This window comes from Plasmodium chabaudi, assembly GCF_900002335.3.
Source record: "Plasmodium chabaudi chabaudi strain AS genome assembly, chromosome: 12".
NCBI classification, from domain to species: domain Eukaryota; phylum Apicomplexa; class Aconoidasida; order Haemosporida; family Plasmodiidae; genus Plasmodium; species Plasmodium chabaudi.
In genome coordinates, this window is record NC_030112.2 from 1,236,022 (window position 1) to 1,259,128 (window position 23,107).

Sequence of the window (23,107 nt, forward strand, 5' to 3'; positions counted from 1 at the left end):
AACAATAAAAGAATATGCCTTAACATCCTATTTAATGTTGTAAGCTTAGGTTATTTTTTATTTTGTAAAAAAAGTCTTTCTATATGTATGTTCCCCTTCCTATGTTTGAATAATTACACCTATTGCTGTTATATGTTTTATAAATATAAGTAGCTTTTTCCAAAAAGGTGTTTGTTTTTCAGAGAAACGCTTGTTGGCATATACACATATTTGAGTTATAAGTTTTTTAGTTTTTATTTACACACATATTTGTGTTGGTTTATATATTTTTGTGTAAATATACAAAAAAAAAAGGATAAAGTAAAAAAATAATATAATGAATGATGAAAAAGGGTGTGGATGAAGTATTGCTTTTGCAAAAACGTTTTATATTTCCTTTTCATTTTTATTTTTTTCTATAAGGTGAGTAGATATTGTAGTATTGCTATCCTTATTTTTAAGAAACATGCTGTTATTTGTGTTAGGGGAAGAATAATTAAATAGGTTGTACGTTTTAACGATTGAAATTGGTTTGCTTTGCTTTCTGTTTAAAAATTTTTGAACAGCTATTGAAATATATTTTCTATAAAAGTTATATTCATGTGATGATACATATAATTTATAATCTAATAAATTTAAAAAATGGGCTTCTAATTTATTTAATTCTTTTGTTGTAATTCCTCCAACTTTTGCATAAAAAGCATTTGAATAATATAAGTCGTCGAAAAATTTTGCAGATATCATAACTGCTGTTATTATTAATCTATGTATACATAATAATGATAATGTAATATCTTTATGGATTTTTATAATTCGATCTAAATATATCATAAGTAAAACAAAACATTCATTACTACAACCTATATATTTCCCAATTCGTTCAACATATTTTTTTATTGATATATCTGGTACTTGTGAAGCATGAAAAGTTGTTATTTTTCCATCTCCTTTGCTCATTTTTATCATTTCTCCTAAAACAATTGGTATATACATTATATAATCTTTGTGTGTCCTTGGAGCATTTATTTCAATATCATAATCCATTTTTCACAATTTTCATGTCTTGGGTTATTTTATGTACGCTGTCAAAGTAATGTAGGAAATGTCGAATCTCTACACGCAATTATCAAGTCTATATATGCATATATTTATTTGCTTATGTCTATATCATGCACTTAGCATGTGACTATATATTTTTATGAATATCAATGTAATGAAAGACAATATATACTGAAATATAAAAATTTTCACATAAATTGGCTAGTTTGAGTTTTTACATGACCATGTAAGGTAAAAAAAATATAATATTCAACTAAACAAATTAAGCATAATAAATTTAGCAAGCATATTTAATATATAGACGAATAAATATTTTTAATATCTGGTCGTTATTCTTAATATATTTGTTTCATTAAAATTGTGATTATATTATTATTTTTACAAAAAATGGAAAAAAAAAAATAAAAAAATATAAAAAAAAAAAAAAATATTAAAAAAAAAAAATATACAAATAAAAATAAAAAAAAATAAAATAGCTATTTATATAGCTTAATAAAATAGGAACAAATTTTGTAGGTTCTATAAAAATATATAAAAAGCAGACATATTTATGATATATTCAATTTTTCATTGTATAGATATATCAGAATATATATACCTATATGTGATTTGTACAATTGCTTAGCTACTCTTGTGTAGGTTATACTTGTGTGTGTGTGCAGACAAAATTTGGCTTGTCTATCCATTGTGAAAGAAAATAAAGTAATACAAGGGTAAATAAATTAAAACTTAAAAGTTGTGAGTTCAGTATTAAACATGAAAAAAAATATAAAAAAATAACGACAATAAAATGAGTAGCAAATTCGATGAGCAAGAAGATAAAATCTCGTCATCGCTGGTAATATTTATGAATATAATACTATAAAATTTATATATGGAAAAAAAAATCAATCGATAAATGGTAAACAAAATTATAAAAAGGGAGGATACAGCTTGTATACCCACCTCAAAGTTTGAATGGGAAATTATATCCATGCATATATGTATTTTTATTTTTGCTTTGTTTAAATTAAAAAATGGGCTTAATTATTAGCTAAATTAGGAGGAAACAAATTATATAGAAAATAAATAAGAAAAGCGAAAAAAGCCAAAACCGTTGTTTGAATATTTTTCTAAGATAGGATAATTACAGGATGCACATAACCCTTAGTAAAAATTTCATCGGGATAATAAAAATATGGGTTATGCTAGTCAAATAAAAGACTTTATATGGTTAAAACAAATATAATATATTAGTTTAACTATGAATTTTTCTTCATATGCTCGCTTTTCAATTTGTAATCCTCCTTTATTGGGTTATATTTTATCAATTTTTATACAAAATTTGTTTCTTTGAAGTTTGCATAACCGTTCCCGGTTTTACTTGTGAAGCGGGATTATTAGCCAATTCAAGAGGTACAATATTATTGGATGATATCAAGAATTGACGTAAATCATAAAATAAATGAGTATCTTGTTCAGTAACAAATGAAATAGCTAGTCCTTTCATTCCAGCTCTTCCAGTTCTTCCAATTCTGTGTGTATATGATGCAATATCTTTTGGTAGATCAAAATTAATAACTAATTTAACTCCATGTACATCAATACCTCTACCAGCAACATCTGTTGCTACTAAAATATCAAACTCACCATTTTTAAAAGCATTTAATGCTTCTTCTCTCATTTCTTGTACTTTTCCACCATGTAATGCTATAGCTTTAAATTTCATTTTACTAATAGATTTAGCAATAATATCTGCAACTTTTTTTTGATTAACAAACACAATAATAGGTGGTTCATAAATTTCCAATAATTCTTGTAATTTTTGTTTTTTCTTTCCTTCAGTAATAAATTCTAATTTTTGCTCAATTGACCTTTTTCCAGCACCTGGATCACCTATAGATATATAGGCAGGCGCTCTTAGATACTTCCTTGATAATCTTTCAACAGATGGTGGCATAGTAGCTGAAAACATTTGCGTTAATCTGTATAATCGATGTCCAGCTTTAGCCATCATTTCTTCTTGTAAAGCTAAAGCATCATCTTCGGATTTTAAATTACTAGTTGGTATATTATCTAAAATGAAATGAACAGCATCTTCAAAACCCATATCCATCATTCGATCTGCTTCATCAATAATAACATAATTACATTGATTTAATACAGTATATGCTTTTTCTAAACAATCTTGTAATCTACCTGGTGTTCCTATAACAATTTCTACTCCTCGTCTCAATTCAAATGCTTGTGCCTCAGCATTCCTTCCACCAACAACTGCTACAGTTCTACATGAACAATAAGATGCAAACTTATTAGTTTCTTCATATATTTGTATAGCTAATTCTCTTGAGGGGGCAATTATTAAAGCATATGGTCCATCTTGTGAAGTTTCATATGTTAGTGGAGGTAATTGCTTAACATAGGATAACATAGGTAAAACAAATGCTGCTGTTTTTCCAGATCCTGTTTCGGCAATCCCAATTAAATCTCTCATCTCTAATGCAATAGGTATTGCTTGCATTTGTATAGGTGTAGGTTTTTCGTATTTTGCTTTTTTTATTGCTTTTAATAAATCTGAACTTAAATTTGATTCTTCCCATTTTCTTATAGGGGGTGGCACAACACCACCTTTTATATATATCTCATTATCTTCTCTAAATATTCTCCAATCTCTATCTGTCATATCTTCTCTTTTTTTCTCACTCCAATGCTTATTATCTACATCTTTTATTATATTATTAATTTTAGGTTCGTAAATAAATTGATTTCTATGTAATCCATTATTTTCCAAGTTCGACACATATCTTGTGAGATTACTTCCAATTATGTTATCCTCATTTTCATTATATTCTTTATCTGATTCATTTTTTCCCCATTTTTTATCTCCTGACTCTTCATATTCTTTCTTCTTTTTCATACATAATTGGATTCTATTTTGAACAAGCTTATCATAAAAATTATGTTTTTTTCTCTGTTCTCTTACATCTATACCTGCTATATATCCTCGACCAAATAATAATTGAGGTTCTAATCTATTTTGATATAATGGATTACTATCATTTCTCGATGTATCTTCAGATTTATCCCATTCAAAATTAAATATATTTCGAAATTTTTCAGATGGCTTTTGCATTTTTTTTTTATGTTTATTTAATCCTAAATATTGTTGTTTTATTATTTCTAATTCTCTTTCTCTATACTTTTCTCTTTCAATGTCATCAATATGTAGCATATTTAGTTCTGCCAAAGATGATTGTGTTTTTTCATAAGTTATTTGATATAATTTTTTATTTTCTTCTTTTTTAGATACATCCTGTTTATTTGCCTCATGCATATTATCATGTCTTGATACTTTTTTATCTTCATCACTTGGGGAGTGTTCTCTATTTCTTTTTTTAGGGTTTTTTCGATCATCCCGAATATCATCTCGTTTTTTATTTTGTTTATAATTATCATCATGATCGTCTGAGTAATTATTTTCATCTTTTTTTATAATTTCATTTTGATTTTCTAATTTTTTTTTATTTTCATCTCTTTCTTTTTTTGTTAAAAATACAAGCTTTTCTTTATTAGATGATATGTTTGCAAAAATCCGTTTATTTTCATTTTTATTTTTTTTGTCTTCATTTATTTTATTATCCTTCTCTTTCTTGTTATTGTATTCATCGCTTTTATTTGCTCTTTGATTTAAATTACTATTTTTATTTTTGGATTTATTAAATACAATTTTTTTATCACTATCTTCAGAATCGTCGTCAGAACTCGAAGAACTATATAGATTTATTGTTTTTTTTTTCAACCCACTCATATGCAAATTTGCATAAATTCGTTCCTTTACTAAACTTTTATTATTTTCTTCTTTATGTATTGTTGGTTTATCTTTTTGTTCCTGTTCGGTATTGCTATTATTATCGTTTTCATTATTGTGGGAAGATATATTTTCTTCCTTGTTATCATTTTTACCTGAATTGTTCAGGTTTTCTTCATCACTTAAACTTTCATCGTTACTTTCTTTTTTTTCCTCTAAGCTGCTTTTTTGAATATTTTGAAAAGGGTTATTGACTACGGCAGCATTTGCTTGATTTTCGTTTTCATTTTCTTTTTCTTCCTCTTGGGTATTACTCTTGTTCCTTTTAAAGAAGAACATTTTTTTTTACATTTTTGTTAATATTAGTACATTGAGCATAATATATGAACATGGCTAGCTATTATGCATGTACACATTCGCACGTATTTACGTGTATGTTATACTCATTTATTTGCCTATTTCCGAATGCATAAACGAAGGGAAATAAAATGGCATTTTTTGAATGAAAAAATAAGCTTTACCAAACTTAAATATCAAAATTGACAATATACAAAAAGGAAGAAATTAAAATGATATAATAATAATACAAAAAATATTTAATTATATACATATGCATCCTTTTTTTTCATATGCATATGATGGCATAACATGCTTCATCATCTTTTGGATGTAAATATTTTTATTATATTTTTTTATAAAAAAAAATACTTCAACGTGAATATGAAGATTGGCACGAGAAAAAATTGCCCGAACAAAGTATTGCCATTTTCCAATAAATTTAAATTAAAAATAAATTTAGAAAAAAATAAATTAATATATGTATATTTTAAATAAAGGGGAACAATTGTAATATACAAAAGTAACGTTAAATTATTAAAATAAATAGGAAAATAAAATGGTTATTCATGATTAAAAGAGAAATTAAATATATTTCAATGAACAGAATGTTTTCAATAATGTTAAATGGTTTGTTAGAAATGTTTTTAAATAAAAAAACGAAGAAAAAAAATGAAAAGCAATAAATCAAAGCGATGTATTGTGTCGCATTATACAATAGTAAGAACTTTCAATCTCGTAAATCTCAAAATGTCGTCATACATATATGTTGTTTTACCTGAACATGCATATAAAATCACTGTTTTACCTGAACATACATATAAGTTACTATTTTACCTGAACATGCATAATATTTATATTAAATGAAAAGGCCTTTATGCGATAGAAAGATTATGTATACATTTCTAATTATGACATATGTCTGATTAAAAATATGGTATGGAAAGATATAACATCAAATCATTTAAAATTTTGCTACAAAATTAACAAAAACTGTATAACAATAAGAATGTAAAAACCATAAGTAATACCCATTGAATATAAAATTTTAAAAAAATATATTGGTTGCTTAAAGATTGTTTTTTTATTCCCAAAAAGTGTTAATATAAAAATATGTTCACAAGTTAAATATGTACTTTTGTGAAAATATTTAAGATAATAAAAAGACATGGACAAAATAGGGTGAATAAAAAAATTAAATAAATTGTTAACTGAAAAAAAAAGGAAATATTAATAAACTTTTTGATTAGCATATTTTCATTTATGTAATATACACACCTTTTTTTCCTTTGTTCATTTCCTTATAAAGAAAAAAATATATATTTATATTTTCCTTTCCTCGTTCTTCAATTTTTTTTACACCTTTTAAAATGAAAAAAGAAGTGTATATGCTCATAATGCTAATCAAATATTTCATTTTTTTAAGATCATAATTGAAAATAAAATGTAAAAAAATATAATATTGATAATTGAGACATCGTATGGGTGTGTAGATTTTTTTTAATTGTATATGCACATGAAAAAATTAATTAGAGAATGCATGAAAATATAACATGTCAAGGAAAAAGAAAATAAAAATTTTGCAATATTTTCGATTTTAAGAAGGCTTTTATTTATTTAATATATTTTTTATCGTTGAATTTTTTGTTCTTTGTTCGAATATGCTGGCCCACATGTTTTTATTTCGTTTGGTCACACGACCTACATTCCTTTATTTCATCATTTATTTGTTATATGTATATATATTTTTTTTATTGGAAGATAACATAATATCTATTGAAGAATAAGATAAATAGCTTAATATATTATTTTTTTTTTATTTAAATAATTTAATGAAAGTTTATGAAAAGTAAAAGGCCATATATTCATTATATGGCCAGCATGCTTTCCTCAAATAATTAAAAATAATTATTCATATGTGTATGTAAAAAAATATATATAAACAATAACATATATGCTGTATAATAATATATGTGTGTATGTATACGGCGCATTATTAGAATAAATATATATAAAATATAAAAAAAAAAAAAAAAAAGCGAAGGAAAAAATATGCAAGCTATAAGATTGAAGAAATAACATACTGTATATATAAGTGATGTTAAGGAAAGCAAAAAAAAAAAATAGAATATCATACAAAATAATATAAAAATAAATTAGTCAAATAATACAATATGATAGATAAAAAATAAAAACATATATATATGAAATTATAATAAATTAAATTAATTCAAATTAAGAAACATTTTTTATTTGTTCATTGGGTATATATAAGTATAAACCCACATATACCTGATTATTTTCCATTCTATATAGTTTTTACCAAGAATCTAATAATTTATGTTTTTATTTTTTTCATAGTTTTAACTTGATTGTTTTATTTTTTTTCACATTTTTTTTATCCTATTGTTTTTACTTTTTTTTTCTACATACCTTTTGTTTAAATCCTGATTCCTTTAACTTATGCTAATTCCATTTTATAATCATTTTTTTGTTCCCTTATATTTTTTTTATTTTATTTTATTTTTATGTAAAGCCTTGAATTGGGCTAGATATACAACCCTTTTATACAGTTTTGATTTATCAAAACGAATGATATAAAATGGACAGAGTGTACTAGCAAAGAGAGCTGTTTTGTATTTTCATTTTTTTTCACGTTTTTCATTTTTATTTCGAAAATAAAATAAGTACAACTCCCCACAAAACGGTATGAATTTAACAAGCATTTTTAAGAGAGATAAAAGGAAAAGCGATGAGGAAATAAGCCATGCTATTACGAAAAAATTAAAACAGTGTAATATGTTGAAATCATTAGTAAGTATTCCAAGTGATGAACTTACTACCCCTTCGCCATTTGCGAAGAGTCTATGCCAAGATGAGCAAACAACTGAAGCCAACAATAGAGACAATACATTTTTAAGTATAAATAAAATAATGCAAAAAAAATGGTGCAAGCCCGAAAAGGTTGAACATGCATGTTTAGAAAATGTGGAAAACGAAAACATTAAAAATAATAATTTGACAAAACCAACACAAAACAATTTGAACAATAATGAAGATATGTGTAGAATGAAAAAGTTGCCAAAAATGGGAAAATCAGGAGAAAATAATGAACGTAAAAAAAAGTTTAAAAAAAAATCGAAAAATAATTATAACAACTATAACACAAGTTGTGAAAGTAGTTATAGTAGCAATGATGAAAGAAAAGAAATCGAAGTGGAAGCACAAGGTTATAACACAGAATATTTATGGGAAGGGTTACTAAAAAAAGATGTAGTGCTTTTACTAATTCAAGCAATTAAAAATATGGGATATACAAAATCAGCAAAAATTTTAGAGTCTGAAAGTGGAATAGAATTAGAACAACCATTAATAAAAGATTTACACAAAAATATATTAAAAGGAAATTGGGGGAATAGTATAAATAATTTAAAAAAAATAAATATAAATAATAAATTAATGAAAGCAATTAAATTTTTAATATATGAACAATGTTTTATTGAATATTTATATCAAGGGAAATATTTTGCTGCTTTAAGATGTTTAAGAAATAAATTAAGAAAATCTTGCTTTGATGAAGATACATATAAAAGGTTACATGAATGTACAACATTTTTTATGTTTCAAAATTTTGAAAATACAAATAATACAATAGATATGAATACTAATCAAATTCATTCTATAAATGATAATATAAAACTTCGAAATTCACGTAAAATTTTGTTTGAAAAAATAAATAGATTATTGCCTGAGCATATATTAATACCCCCTAGACGACTAGCTATTCTACTACATCAATCCCTTAAATATCAAGTTGACAATTGTTTATTTCATAATAATTTTTCAGACTTAAAATTAGCTAAGAATATCCAATATAATAAAATTTTAAATAGATCCCGTTTTAGTAACACAAACTGCATTCACTCAGATCATCACAAGAATGGAAAAGAAAAAATAAACGATAAAATTTTTAACAACCTTTTTAGAGATAAATATTATGAAGATAACAATTCTTGTGAAACAAGACCATCACAATATAACTACACAGATAATGAATCGTCTTTATGTATAGGTATGTTAAATATTAATAATATAGAAAAATTAAAAAAAAATACGGATATACAAAATGATCAACCCGATAATATAAATTGTTCTATAGAATATGCACAAGCTGTAGAAAGTAATTCAAATAATTATATGAGTACCAATATTGCTGATTCTCCTGAAAAAATACAAGATGGATATTTAAACATAACTAGTAATGCACCGACTCCTAAAATTCTAAAACTAAAAAGTGAAATCGAAGAAGCGGAAAAAGATATCGAAAAAAATACTGTATCTACACAAGATGCCAACAATTCAATATCTGAAAATTTATTAAATTGTTCTTTATCAAATCATATGGATGAAATAGAAAAGGGAGAAACTAATTTTAATAAAAATAAATCAATTGTAAATAAAAAATATGATTGTAATTGTGAAATTGAAAAGTTACAATGTGATTGTATAAATTTTAATGATAGTAACAATAATGGTAATATATGTCAAACTGATAGTAACACAATTATGTATAGTAAAACGAAACATGTTTCAAGCTTCTTAGGGTTAGACCAAAAGGACAATTTAAAAAACAATAAAATAAATTTCCTCAATAGTTATAATAACAAATATATGGATATAAATAATAAAATAAGTTCTTGTAGTCATTTATCCTTACTAAAAAATCATGAATGCAAAAAAATAGAACTTCCTTATTATTGTATTAAAGTTTTACAAGGACATAAAGATGAAGTATGGTATGTTAGTGTGTCAGGAGATGGAAAATATATTGCATCTTCAAGCAAAGATAAAAGTATATTTTTATGGAAAGGAACATATCCATTTAATAAAGTAAGAGAATGGAATGGACATTTAGATGGAGTTAGTTACATCTGTTGGAGTTATAATAATAAATATTTAGCTTCGGGTTCTAATGATTCTAATATAATTATCTGGAGTCCTAAAAGTAATAAAAAAAAATTATGTTTAACTATGCATAGTGGACCTATAACATCTGTATGTTGGACAAAAAATAATTCTACTATTATATCATCTGCATTTGATAAAAAAATATATTGCACTAAAGTAAATATAGAATTAAAAAGCTTCTCGATTTTATATGCTTGGTCATTTAGTACAAGAATACAAAATTTTGTTTTTACAAAAAATGAAAAATATTTAATTGTTGTCCCAGCAGACAAAAATGTTCGAATTATAGATTTTAATATGAAAAAAGAATTATATATTTTACCTGAAAATGATACAATAACATCTTTATGTGCTTCAAACTTATATAACCATGTATTAGTTAATATAGCAGATCAAAAACCTATTATCAAATTATGGGATATTAAATATAGATATGTTATTCAAAGTTATAGAGGGCATAAACAAGGACGATTTATTGTTCATTCAACTTTTGGAGGAAAAAACGAAGATTATGTTATTAGTGGTAGTGAAGATAGTTTAATATATATATGGCATAGAACTAAAGGATATTTATTAGATGTTATTAATGGACATGCATCAAATGTAAACATAGCAATATGGCCTCTTGCTTCCTCTAAATTTCCATATATGGTATCCGCTTCTGATGATCATACTATAATGATTTGGAATACACATCCAAAAATTAATAAATCGAAAAAACATATATATATGGAACGAGAAAAAAAACGAAATGCTGAAAAAGGGAAAAAAAAATCAAAAAAAAATATTTTTCATCATCCGTTTTTGAGGGAACTAGCCAAGTTAAGCGGCATGGATGTTCAAGTTCTCTCACCAAATGATGCTCATATGTTTTAAGTTTAGGCAATCTCCAAATAAACATACATTTATACATATTTTTATTGTTACATGATATCGTAAGTTTTGCACTGTTTTTATCTTAATGGTTATGGAACCATGAATTTGCCTAAATTAAATCCGTTTATTCATTCATCTAATTAATTATTATTATTTATTTTTTTAACCCATCTTGGGGTAACTTTCCAAAATTATGGAATAAACTATGTTTTTATAATTAAAAATAATAAAAAAATATATTGTTCTTTCTTTGTTTGCCATTATTAGCATTCCAAAAATGTGCAAACGCTATAATTCCTAAGAAAAATACAATAAAATATTGTATTAAATAGCTATCCATAGATTTTGTGTGTTTTGGCTAGCTAAAAAAGCCAAATAACTATGCTTAAATAGGCATACACACTTTAACGAGTATAATGAAATTACCAAAAAAGTATTACAACCCACAAAACATTTTAATGAGCTTCTTGATATTTATTCGAATTTTATGAAAATATGATACTAACATTTAGATAAAAATAGGTTAACATTTTTAGATCATTCCTAGTGATATGAATATGCATATATGCTACATAAAACTATTGCGCATAGGATTAAAAAACGAAGATTCAAAATATTGTCTTTAAAAAAAAAGTTAATTCATAAGCATGCTCATAATTTTATCCAATTTTAGCAAATTATCCATAGCCTCACCAAAAAAAAAATACACACACATAGCAGTATAATGTATATAAATAAATTGGTGTAATAATATAGATTGAAATACAGAGCAATATTTTTATTTTTTCAAAAAAAATAATAATATATATAATGTATAATAATTACTCTAACAAATTTGGTACCTGAAAAAAAGTAGCTACAAAAATAATCAAATAATCTGCACACAATAAAAAAAATATATCCAACGGTGTGCACGTTTCATAACACATGTTTACATAAAAAAAACTTTAAAAGATTCTTAAAAAAACTCGAAAAAAATAAAATAAAAACGAAATGAAAAAAAAAGAAAAGCAAACACAGTGTCTTGAAATAAATTATCTGCTCTGTTCTGGTCAGGTAACAAAAAATAATAATTTCTTTGAAATTTATTCATCTATTTTATGTTACTATCCATTCAGTACAAAATTAGAATAAATATATTAGCATGATCTTATTAATTCTTCTAAAGCTATTACTTTTTTTTCGATAATAAAATTTTCTAATTGCTTAACATGTTTGATAAAGTAATTTTCTATACTTATTTTTTTCGCCTACAATTTTTATGTCCCATTTTGGTGTTGTTAACTTTATATTTTTATTTCCATTCATGGTATATATAGCATTGCACACAAATCTTCACAACCTTTGGGAATATAGCTATAATAATGTGGATGCGTATTATTGTTTATGCCATGCTTTTATTTTTCCATTATTTCTTCGTCAAGCTGTCTATTGTTTTTGGCTTTGTGTTGGCTTACGCTATTATCATCTATATTTTTACCACTACTAGTATTATTTCTATTTTTTATCTTATTTGATAAACCATAGTTGCTACAAATGCATCTTCTATATTTCTCTGTCACCCCACTTTTCAGTGTTATTACTCATCTATAAAATTTGATGCCCCACCAATGTTGTAACAATATTGACATATTCTTTTAAATATCATTTTTTCTTCTGTAATTCTGATTTATCTTTCCATTATCAATTTTATTTTTTACTCCAAATTGTTAAATTTTTTTTTTTTTTTTTTTTTTTGCTGGCTTCATTGTAATTATAATGATGAAAATTAGACTCTCCCAAATTAGTGTTTTTTCTATTTCGTTCACTGTTATTTTTATCCCTTGAGTCTATATCATCAATGTCAATATGATTTCGATGGTTTACATTTTGGATTTCCATTTGTGTAATAGATTGCACACTATGTTTGTCTGTGTCTTGAGTGTTATACCCACTTATATTTCCGGTACTATTATGATTTTCCTTTTGTCTGCTGGATTGGGCATATTCATTTTTGTGGAAAATGTTTGTATGCTCACCAGGAATACTATATTCATCATTATGGCTACAATTAGTTGTAGTGTGATCACTATTTTGATAACTTTCTAATATATTTTTTTTATAATAATTAAGATCCTCTTTTTTGTCAATTTCTTTTGATGTATCACTATGTTCTGGTATTATACATTTTTTATGTCTGCTATACTGTTTTTTAATATTTAATGATGCATTTTTATTTTTGAATTTTTTTTTATTATAATTTTTATTTATATAATTTTCATTACTATTATTTGGATAATTTTCTGAACAACTTATTGACTCACTATTATATTCTTGAATAGGTTGTGTCAAATTATTATCGATTTTCATTTGATGTATATTATCTTTAGAATTGGCTGATTTATAATTATTATTAATATCTATATTTAATACCGGATGTTTTTTTGCAAGCTTCCAAGCAATTCTTTTACCTGAATTTATATTACGTAACTCTTTTATATATGGTTTGATTCCTTCTACAAGTTTTGTTAACTCAGGTTCAGGTGCAACAGATAAAGCTCTTTGTATTACATAATTACCATACTTATCTAAAATAACATTTTTCAAAATATTTTTTCCTTTTTTTAATAATCCATTTATCATCATTTTTCGACATTTAGTAGTCCCAATTGTTAAACATTTTTCAATAACATTGGATGAAAATTTTTGAACAGCATGCTTTTCAATATCTTTTAATAATTTTTCTATTATTTCAAAATTAACTTTTTCATTCCCCATATTTAATATATATTGCACTACATAATTCCCAAATGCATCCTGTACTAACTCAAGACAGTTACTTGATATTTTGTTTACAAGAAGTTCCTGTTATATCAAAAAGTATAAAGTATTAAACATAAATATGTTGGTAGTGATAAAAGGCGGTAATACGAACGTGGACATGATTTATATTATCATACCTTTTGAGCTTCATTAGCAGAATCAATACATCGTTGAATTACACAACATCCATGTCTATGTGTTGATACTTCGACAAAGTTTTTTAAAATTTCTTCATAAATAAAATTACAGTGAGTACTGGATAAAGAAACTAAACATTTTTGGACAACATGATTTCCATTTATATCTTTAATTAATATTATTATCGAATTTTTTAGCGAATTGGTTGTTTTTCTTATTTGTGACGGCGTTTTTATCTGTGAATAGGTCAAGGTAAAGCAAAGATAAATAATAGAAAAGTATTTAGAAAAAATGCAAAATAACTAAACTAAGAAATAGTGTAATATATACAAACTGAAACATAAAAGAATAATTTGTTAGCATGTATTCAACAGGTTTTATAAGAAAGAAATGAAAAATTCTTACCATCTCTATGAGTTTCTGAACAGTTCGGGTTCCATGGACACTTATGGAGGCATTTATAAGCTCATCAGATGATTTATCAATAATTTTTTCTATTTGCTCCGGTGTACAAACTTCTATTAATTTTTGACAAAGGTAGTTTCCAAAAGGATCCATCATTAATTCTATTATATGCTCTAAAGCTTCATTATATATTTCATCGATACAACTTTGATTTTTTTTATCGAGGATTTTTTGAAGTGTTCTGCATTTGGCTTGATCCTTCAAAAAATTGAAAAATGAAGTAAAGGGAAGAATAAGTATGGGCATTTCTAAATAAAGTGAAATAAAATAAATCGCTAAACTTGCGAAAAAACAAGAACAGAACAAGGCAATACCTTGGCTATTTTGTATACGTTTCCAGATATGGAAGTTAAATCGAGATAGTCTTCATTATTAGTATTATTTTTTTTGTTAGGCAAAGTCTTATCATTATAATTTTTGTGTGCATTTTTATATTCTTTTTTTTTTCGATTTTTTTCGCTTATCATTGGTTCGTTAGCTGTGTGAGAAAAAAGGGAAAATAATTTATATGAAAAAATTGTGGTCATATATTTATTTGTCTACAAGCAAAAAAGTGTGCAATTTAGTAGTGAACAAGCGAAAATTGTGTTTTTTTTTTATTTTTTTTTTTTTTTTGGGTAGCTACATACCTAAATAGCTATATGGCTGACTGACAGGATAGCCATTATTTTCCGCATTATAAATGTCAACACATGGTAATGGGACAGCAGGATAATTATTCATAAACTGATTATAAAAGTAGTTCTTTTGATGAGACGTGTAAAAATTCGAATTAATAATATTATAATAAGCCATATTTTGCTGGTAATTATTTATAGCATTTTGGCTATTATCATTTATTGGATACATTCTAATATTATAATTTTGATTACATATATTATTTAAATAATTGTACATTTCATTATTTCCTCTTATATTATCATTATAATTAATCATACTATTATATTTGTTTAATCTGTTATCTGGTATTTTATTTATCGTATTTATATTATCTATATTTCGAATCATGCCTTCATTGTTTTCAACATTTGTACCACAATTCATAGAGCTAGTATTGTTCACCTGTTTTGGGGCATTGATATTATTATATTCCACTTCCTTTTTTTTTTCTAGCATTATATTGTTATCATCCCTATTTATACAATTTGGCTCATTACCCATTCCAGCAAATTGATATATCTCTTTATTAAACTGCAATTTTGGAGCAAATATAAATCTATTAAAATTTGGATATAACCAATTTTCTTCATAATTTATAAATCCAATGTTGTTACAATTTTCTGTAGCAATAGTATTTGTCTCATTATCACAGTTTCGATTATTTTCCATATTTACAAAATTTGTTCCCATCGCTTCTTTTCCAATTCTACTATTTATTATATTACTATTTATAATGTTAATATTATTATTTAGTCTATTACTGGAGTCATTTAATGTGGTATCTTGACAATATGGCTTATTATTTTGTAAATCATTCATGTAGTTAACAACTGTGCAAGGAGGCATATATGTGGGACAACAATAATTCGTGTATTTGTAAGGTATAATATAATGTTCATTATTTAAAAACATATTGGGGTCGTTGTAATTTGAATACATATTGTTTAAAGTCCCTTGCATGTGTGTAGAATTATTATCATTTATTCTATCAGGGGAATCAAAAAAATTAGATAAATTATTCTTATTATAATTTATTGTATTCATTGTATCCATTGTATTTACACCATTTGATGGGCAATGCAATATTGGGGTTATATTATTATTTGTAACATCTTTATTTAATATATATTTATTATTATTATATTTTTTATATGAACTGTTCCTGCAATTTTGTAGATTGTAATTCATGCTATTATTATTCAAAGAAATATTTGGAAAACTATTTGTATTCATATATGGAATATTTATTTGATATAGTTGTGCATAATTTGATATATTGGGGAGTACTCCTCTGTAATTTGGTGGTATTATATCTATTGGGTTCATAATTTTTGTATTTATATTTGAATCAGCTATTTTATTCATTGGTACATTTTTTTGTTTTTTTTTTTTATTACTTATTTCATCTGTCTTCGCTAAGAAATCACCATCAACCATTTTATTATTTTTATTCATTGAATTTGAAGTATCTTTATCTTTACAATTATCTTCACTACTATTACAACTTTCAGTGTTACTCTCAAAGCTGCTACTCTTAAAGGTTTCGCTATTCACATCATGAATATGCTCCCTTTTTTCGATAATTTCGAAATTTATGTTATCATTAATATCTTTGTCAGTTTTATTCTCTACCTCATTTTCACAAACTAAATTATCTGGTGTTGTTTCTCTCTTCTCATTTTGATTTTCCATTTTATCCGAACTTATTCGTTTCTTTCTTTTTCCTTTTTTGGTGTTTGGTGAATAGGGAATGGGAAGATATGTTTTTATATTCGGATTAATTAAAAAAATAAAAGTAAAAAAAGTTTAGTTACATAAAAAAAAATTGTTACAAAAACATTTTTATAAATGATAAGATAAAGAAGTGTATTGTATTGTATAATTATTTGTTGTCTAAAAATTTAAATACACATAAAAAATTCAAACATCTCTATATATGTGTGTAATGTATAAGCATTGATATTTACGAATTTTCAAATGGTATGTTCATATTATATTAAAAAAAAATTCTACATATATAACATAAAAAATAAAAACTAAAAAGACCTTAGTAAAAATGCATTCGAATAATAATTTTGATGTATGATGGTACAAAAAAATAATGTAAAAAAAATATATATTAATATATGTTCTATATGATCTACATATATTATATAAAAATACACACACACAAAAAAAAAGTAGTATAAAATATATTTTGTAAAAAATCAAATATTAAAAAAAATGCATAATAATAAAAAAGTTTTGTGGAATTAAAGTATTAATAACAAATATAAATATTTCAAAGTGGCCTTAAAACAAAAAAGATGAGTTATATCAATTAACAAACTAATATGTATTCATATATATATTATGCAGGTGTGTATATAATACTGTCCTATCCTCTTATTTTTTTAATTGTCTATATTTTAAGCTTTATATCATTTTTTATTTTCCCATTTTTATTTTCTATTTTTTTTTGTTTTTTTCATCAAATAAATTAAAAAAACTATTTAATAACTCTATTTTCCTTATTGAATTTATTCTATAATTATTATTTATAAAAAAAAACGACATGAAAGTGTAAGTATACATACACAGATGATTATCCAGATATACATAAATGCCCAAATATATTTATATACATATCTACATTATTAAGTATATAAAATAATGCGTGCATATACATACACAAATTAGTTTATACACGTATGCACACACATATCTATCCTTAAATAGAATAATAGATCGATCATATTTTTACATAAGTAATTATAACAATATATTGCATGAATGTTAATAAATTTTTATATATTTTTTAAAAAAAGCTAGCTTTTTTTTTTTTTTTTTTTTTTATTCCAAAAAATAAGTTCGCTTTATTCATTAGTGTAGTTCTCATCCATATGTATATATACATGGAAAAACACAAAATAATAAATATGTCTACTTATTGTATATCCAATTTGCATAACTTTATAAAATATATATTTATGATATAGACAATTGGCATAAAACAAAAAAATAAAAAATAAAAATAATTTTTCATACATAGGCAATGGCTATCTCAAATAAATACGGTGATATATGCGTGTGCAAAATTATATAAATAGCCAAACAGTGAAACTTATATGGTTCCAAAAACTGTATACAAAATGTTTAATATATATGCAGTTTTATAATTCCCTATATTAGCCCAATTCGCAAGTTAAAAAAAAATAAAGACAAATTATCAATGATAAATGTTTTACCGCTTTGAAAAATTATCACCATTAAAATAATATGCGATAGGTATATGTATTGCTAAGTGCTTGTATATACCCAACTTATTTAATATGTGTAGGAAAAAAATACAAATGTTGTTTAAAAAAAGGAAAAATTGAAACCATAAATATGTTATTATCCAATTTGTTTTTCATTTATGCAGTATATAATAATTTTAAACAACAAAATTAAATGATATTCAATGAATAAAAAAAAAATATATAATCATTATAAATAATTAAAATGCCTTCATATATTATCTTCATAAATTTATAAGTCTTTTAAATAGACATAAAATAGAGGAAGAAATATGTAGGAAAAAATTTACCAAATCGGACATCCCGTTTTTACGGTGATTGAGGTGTTATAGGGCCTAGTTGTATAAAAAAAAAAAAGAAAAGAAAAATTTTAAATAAAAAGTGAGCAAAGACAAGTTATAAAAAAATTATTATTTTATACCATTCCTGAAAGACGCTTGTTTAAATCTTGAAGAATTTATAAAGTCTTCTTGGTTATCCTCTAATTTTTTGTCTTTGTTAATTTTTATATCAAAAGAAATATTATCCAAATTGTTCTCATCTTCATCATTTCCAATCTAAACATGTGAAATATGTATATCCATGTGCATATATATATTATCTCAATTTAACTTATAAAAAAATATAATATAGAAATTTATATATAGCTTGCCTTATTTAAAGAGTCCAATAAATTTTCTATCTCTTCCTTTTCTGTATCATCAATATTTTCAATCTATAAAATGGTGTTGTAAATTTTTATATAAATGCATATGTGTTAATTTTTTTATAAGCAAAAAAATAAAAGGCATATTTTATTTCCATTTTAATTTTCATAAACCTGTTTATCATCTCCTAAAAATTTTTAGAAAGCATTTTAAAAAATATTTGTTTAAAGGCGATAAAAATAAATGAATAAATATAAGACAACAAAATATTTATCTTATAAAAAATAGTATAATGTATTACCTTCTTCGGGAACATAAACTGGAGCTTGATTAGTTGACCATAAGGATGAAGATCTTCGTCGATTCCTTTCCTTTTCTTCTAATTCTTCTGTTGTAATAAAAATATATGAAACCATATGGATATGTGCATTTTTTCTAAATTTTTATAAAAGCTTATTTTTGTGCATCCTTTTGGCTCTACCTTCTAATATACTGACCTACAAAAAAATAGTAAAACATTATGTATCGTCGAAAATTAGTATCAATAATTATATATATCTTTGCAAGTAGATTCATAATATGTGTGTGTGCATATTTTTTTTTACTTGTCTCCTAATCTCTTGTTTGAGCTCTGATAATAAGAACACCATATCATTCTTACTGATATTTAGTTTTTTTGAAGGAACAATTTTTAAATTAATTCGGGTAAGCGGTTCTGAAGTTGGCTCGACATCATTTTCCCCTTTTGGTGAAATAACATCTGCTATATCTGACACCGTTGACATAATATCCGAAAAAGGCAACAGCGCCGTTTTCTCACAACATACTTTATTAAAAAAGATGTTCAAAAAAAAACAAAAAAAAAAATAAAATAATTTGTTCATTTTTTAAAATAGTTAGTGAAATGATAAAGATTACGTATATTACGTGAAATTAAGAATAATTCAAAATTCAAACAAAATAAAAAAATACACAATAGAACAATTGCACAAAAAAACAAACGAAATAATAATAAATATTATAGAGACATATATATGCCTTATTTTATTCTTATATATTTTTATAGTATAAAACAATGAAGGAAAGAAAATACAGAAAAAGGAAGTGTACATACATTTAACTAGGCCATATAATGTATATATTTATTTCTCCTAAATTTGATAAAATGAAAATAATATAGAATTTTATAAATTACCCACAAAAAAGAAAATAAAAATAATGGACGTAATATATTCTGTGAAAAAATAAATCCAATAAGACACCCAATACTGCTCAAACGGGTTCACAGTTTTAATCAATTAGCTTAACTTTCCATGCTTTGCACATGAAGAAAAGCTCACTTTATATTAAAATAGCGAAATGGAAAACCATGCGAAAAATGGAATCATACAAAATGATAGTTATTCATATAGAACATTTTAGATTGGTATATAGTTCAAAATATAAAGTTATTGAAAATATCGAAAAATAAAATAGAAAAAGTAAAAACAAAAAAATACATACTTAAAAAAAAATCAAAGTTGTAGATCATTACCGCAATATTAGTATTGCTGTTATTTAAACTGATCCCCTCCTTTTTCAATATTCCTTCATATGGGGTCCTTAAATTCAAACCTAACTTGTATACTCATATTTATACTTTAAAGATTTTAACATAGCCTGTTTAGTCATTTCAGGGGTAATTTTATGCATTTTGAAGACTCGATCAGCAGGTGTGCATGTACCGTCCTCAAAGTTAACCTGACTATGCATCATAGTTAAATTAATATCTCCTATCTGTGTTTGAAATGGGGTAGTATAGTAATAATAATCAATTGTTGTGTTTGGGGTAAGCTCTTTTACACAACAAGGAGCAGGGGTTTTAGTTGTTTTATAATAATCATATAACCTAGAAATTCAAAAATTAAAATAAATTAAAACAAAATTCTCAAAATATTTATAAATATATACTACCGTATCACATTTTATCCACTCATACAAAATTAAGTATATATGCATTTTTATTAATATATAAAAAATATATGAATATGTAATAATAATGTCTCTTAAGTAACCAACCATGAGCTTGTGTCTGTTGTCATCATTCTCATCCCATTATCTGCAATCCCATGCCTGTTAAAAAATGGTAAAAAATAAATATGAGTTTAAAGAGTTAAAAAAAGCAAGTATTGCATTTATGCACATAAGGGTGGAATGATATATGTATATGCAATTGGCTGGAATATTTTTTTATTTTCTTTTATTAATTTTGGACATTTTTTTCGTATTACTTTAAAAATTTCTCCATTTGTTGAACAGAATATTCATCACGAGCATTTTGTATGAACCTTTTGTAGCTAATTTCTTTGTCTTCATTGATATCAAAACTTTCATGGCTTGTTTCGGGTGTTTCAGATTTTTTTTGGGTAAGAAGAACATCTTCAGTATCATCTGCATTTTGTGGGGCGCTTACATTACTTGAAATATGGGATTGACTTTTGGAGTTCAACTTTATCGATCCTTTTGATGATAATTCACGAGATGGTGCATTTTGGTCCTCCATTAAACCGTCTTTAGGAATTATTATGGGATAGGAAAAGTAAAAAAAAAAATGAACAAAATTATGAATATGTATACATATGTAGGATCTTATGGATAAATATGCTTTCCTTGTGTGCTTGTTTTTTTCTCCCTTACCGCTATGTTTAGAGCTTGTAGAATCCATTATTAATAGCAAAAAATGGACGATGAAATGAATTAATATTTTAATGGTTGAAGTATGGGTAAAATAATAAGCCAAATAAGCATATGAAATTATTTAGAAAAATTAGAGAATAAAGAAAATTGGGAAAAATGTGTAAAAAATAAAATATAAAAAAATATTTAAATTAATGAAGAACAAAACTTATGATTAAAAAATTATTTAAATAAAAAATAGACAAAAATAAGATATTTTGAACCACTTAAAGACAGAATGAAGAACATAAAATCAAATTAATTGGTTAGAACAAAAATATGTGGAAAAACTTTTTTACATATCAAACTTATACATATACTATGGGATGATGGTTTTAAGTTTTTTAAGAATAAAATATAAGAGATTTTCTCAAAAAATATGAAACATATTATATTAAAAATAACAAAATTTTTTAAAGTGCTTAATTTGATGTTTTTGTTTTATTATTTCATTTATCCTCAATCTGTTTTTATAATTCATCCTTTACAGAAATATTAAATGAAAATCAACAAAGGAAAATATAAAATAATAAATAGGATTTTTTTCCGATATTTATCACGTTCGAAAGTTTTATCATTTTAGCTATTTATTATTGCTAATAAAAATGGTGTGTAGGTTGTAAAAAAAAATTATGTCTTTTTTTTTTTTTTCAAAAAAGCTATTTACTGTTTTAGTTAGCCAAATGAAACATAATGTCGTTTTATTTTATTGCTTGTTAATGTAAAATAATAAAAAAAAATATAATTATAATAACAAAATATAACTATGTTGTAGATATTAAGAATTATATTGTTAACACGCCAAATGCATTTATGTGTGCAAGAATATTTGTAATGTGTTTCCAAAAATAAAGAAAAAATTGGTTTATGATTAAAAATCGCAATTTAATTTGAAAATTATTGGAATAACTAACTGACTATATATAAGCATATAAATATATATTTACATGCCAAATAAATTTTTAAAACAATAATAAGTCTATCTATTTATATAACAATTTCCTCTTTTTTTGTAGTATATCGTGTAATGAGATTAATTTTTTTTTCATACACATTTAGTAAAAGCTATATAGAATGCATATAAAAGGAATATGCTACTAATGCGTCTATTTATTATATATATAAATATTTCGACAAATATATCCTTTCTATTTCTCATCACAAATACTGTTATTAAAAGGTTGTATAGAAAAAACAACGCTATAACTCTACACAAATAGAGAGTAGCATAAATTATTTTTTATTTACTTATCCATTCTACTTTTCGAAACACGCATTTTTTACACACATGAGATATATTACTGAAATAATATCAAAGTTAAAATATATAGTTATAAAAGCATAAAATTACATAATGCCAAGAATGCACACAAAGTAAATAATATACAGAGAGTTAT

General features: G+C 24.4%; 6 protein-coding genes across 6 annotated transcripts; 1 reads left to right on the top strand and 5 right to left on the bottom strand.

Annotated features, from left to right (window-relative positions):
* Positions 1–366: 366 nt before the first annotated feature.
* PCHAS_1233800 (cyclin, putative) lies at positions 367–1,023 on the bottom strand (the record flags this gene model as incomplete). The annotated part of the gene is made up of 1 exon (XM_738871.2): positions 367–1,023. One exon carries the CDS (start codon positions 1,021–1,023, stop codon positions 367–369), a length of 657 nt encoding a protein of 218 aa, XP_743964.1.
* A 1,321-nt stretch (positions 1,024–2,344) lies between these two features.
* On the bottom strand, positions 2,345–5,164 carry PCHAS_1233900 (ATP-dependent RNA helicase DDX23, putative; the record flags this gene model as incomplete). The annotated part of the gene is made up of 1 exon (XM_016798967.1): positions 2,345–5,164. The coding sequence occupies one exon, from the start codon at positions 5,162–5,164 to the stop codon at positions 2,345–2,347; it is 2,820 nt and encodes a 939-aa protein (XP_016654320.1).
* Positions 5,165–7,870: 2,706 nt separating this feature from the next.
* Positions 7,871–11,005, top strand: PCHAS_1234000 (WD repeat-containing protein 26, putative; the record flags this gene model as incomplete). Its single annotated transcript, XM_016798968.1, has 1 exon — positions 7,871–11,005. The coding sequence occupies one exon, from the start codon at positions 7,871–7,873 to the stop codon at positions 11,003–11,005; it is 3,135 nt and encodes a 1,044-aa protein (XP_016654321.1).
* A 1,689-nt stretch (positions 11,006–12,694) lies between these two features.
* On the bottom strand, positions 12,695–16,762 carry PCHAS_1234100 (mRNA-binding protein PUF1, putative; the record flags this gene model as incomplete). The annotated part of the gene is made up of 5 exons (XM_016798969.1): positions 12,695–13,849; positions 13,945–14,181; positions 14,351–14,608; positions 14,725–14,888; positions 15,040–16,762. 5 exons carry the CDS (start codon positions 16,760–16,762, stop codon positions 12,695–12,697), a joined length of 3,537 nt encoding a protein of 1,178 aa, XP_016654322.1.
* Positions 16,763–18,657: 1,895 nt separating this feature from the next.
* On the bottom strand, positions 18,658–19,879 carry PCHAS_1234200 (secreted ookinete protein, putative; the record flags this gene model as incomplete). Its single annotated transcript, XM_016798970.1, has 7 exons — positions 18,658–18,683; positions 18,770–18,905; positions 19,001–19,063; positions 19,169–19,182; positions 19,297–19,383; positions 19,477–19,492; positions 19,601–19,879. 7 exons carry the CDS (start codon positions 19,877–19,879, stop codon positions 18,658–18,660), a joined length of 621 nt encoding a protein of 206 aa, XP_016654323.1.
* A 730-nt stretch (positions 19,880–20,609) lies between these two features.
* PCHAS_1234300 (conserved protein, unknown function) lies at positions 20,610–21,699 on the bottom strand (the record flags this gene model as incomplete). The annotated part of the gene is made up of 4 exons (XM_016798972.1): positions 20,610–20,883; positions 21,054–21,107; positions 21,266–21,545; positions 21,672–21,699. 4 exons carry the CDS (start codon positions 21,697–21,699, stop codon positions 20,610–20,612), a joined length of 636 nt encoding a protein of 211 aa, XP_016654324.1.
* Between the last annotated feature and the right edge of the window lie 1,408 nt (positions 21,700–23,107).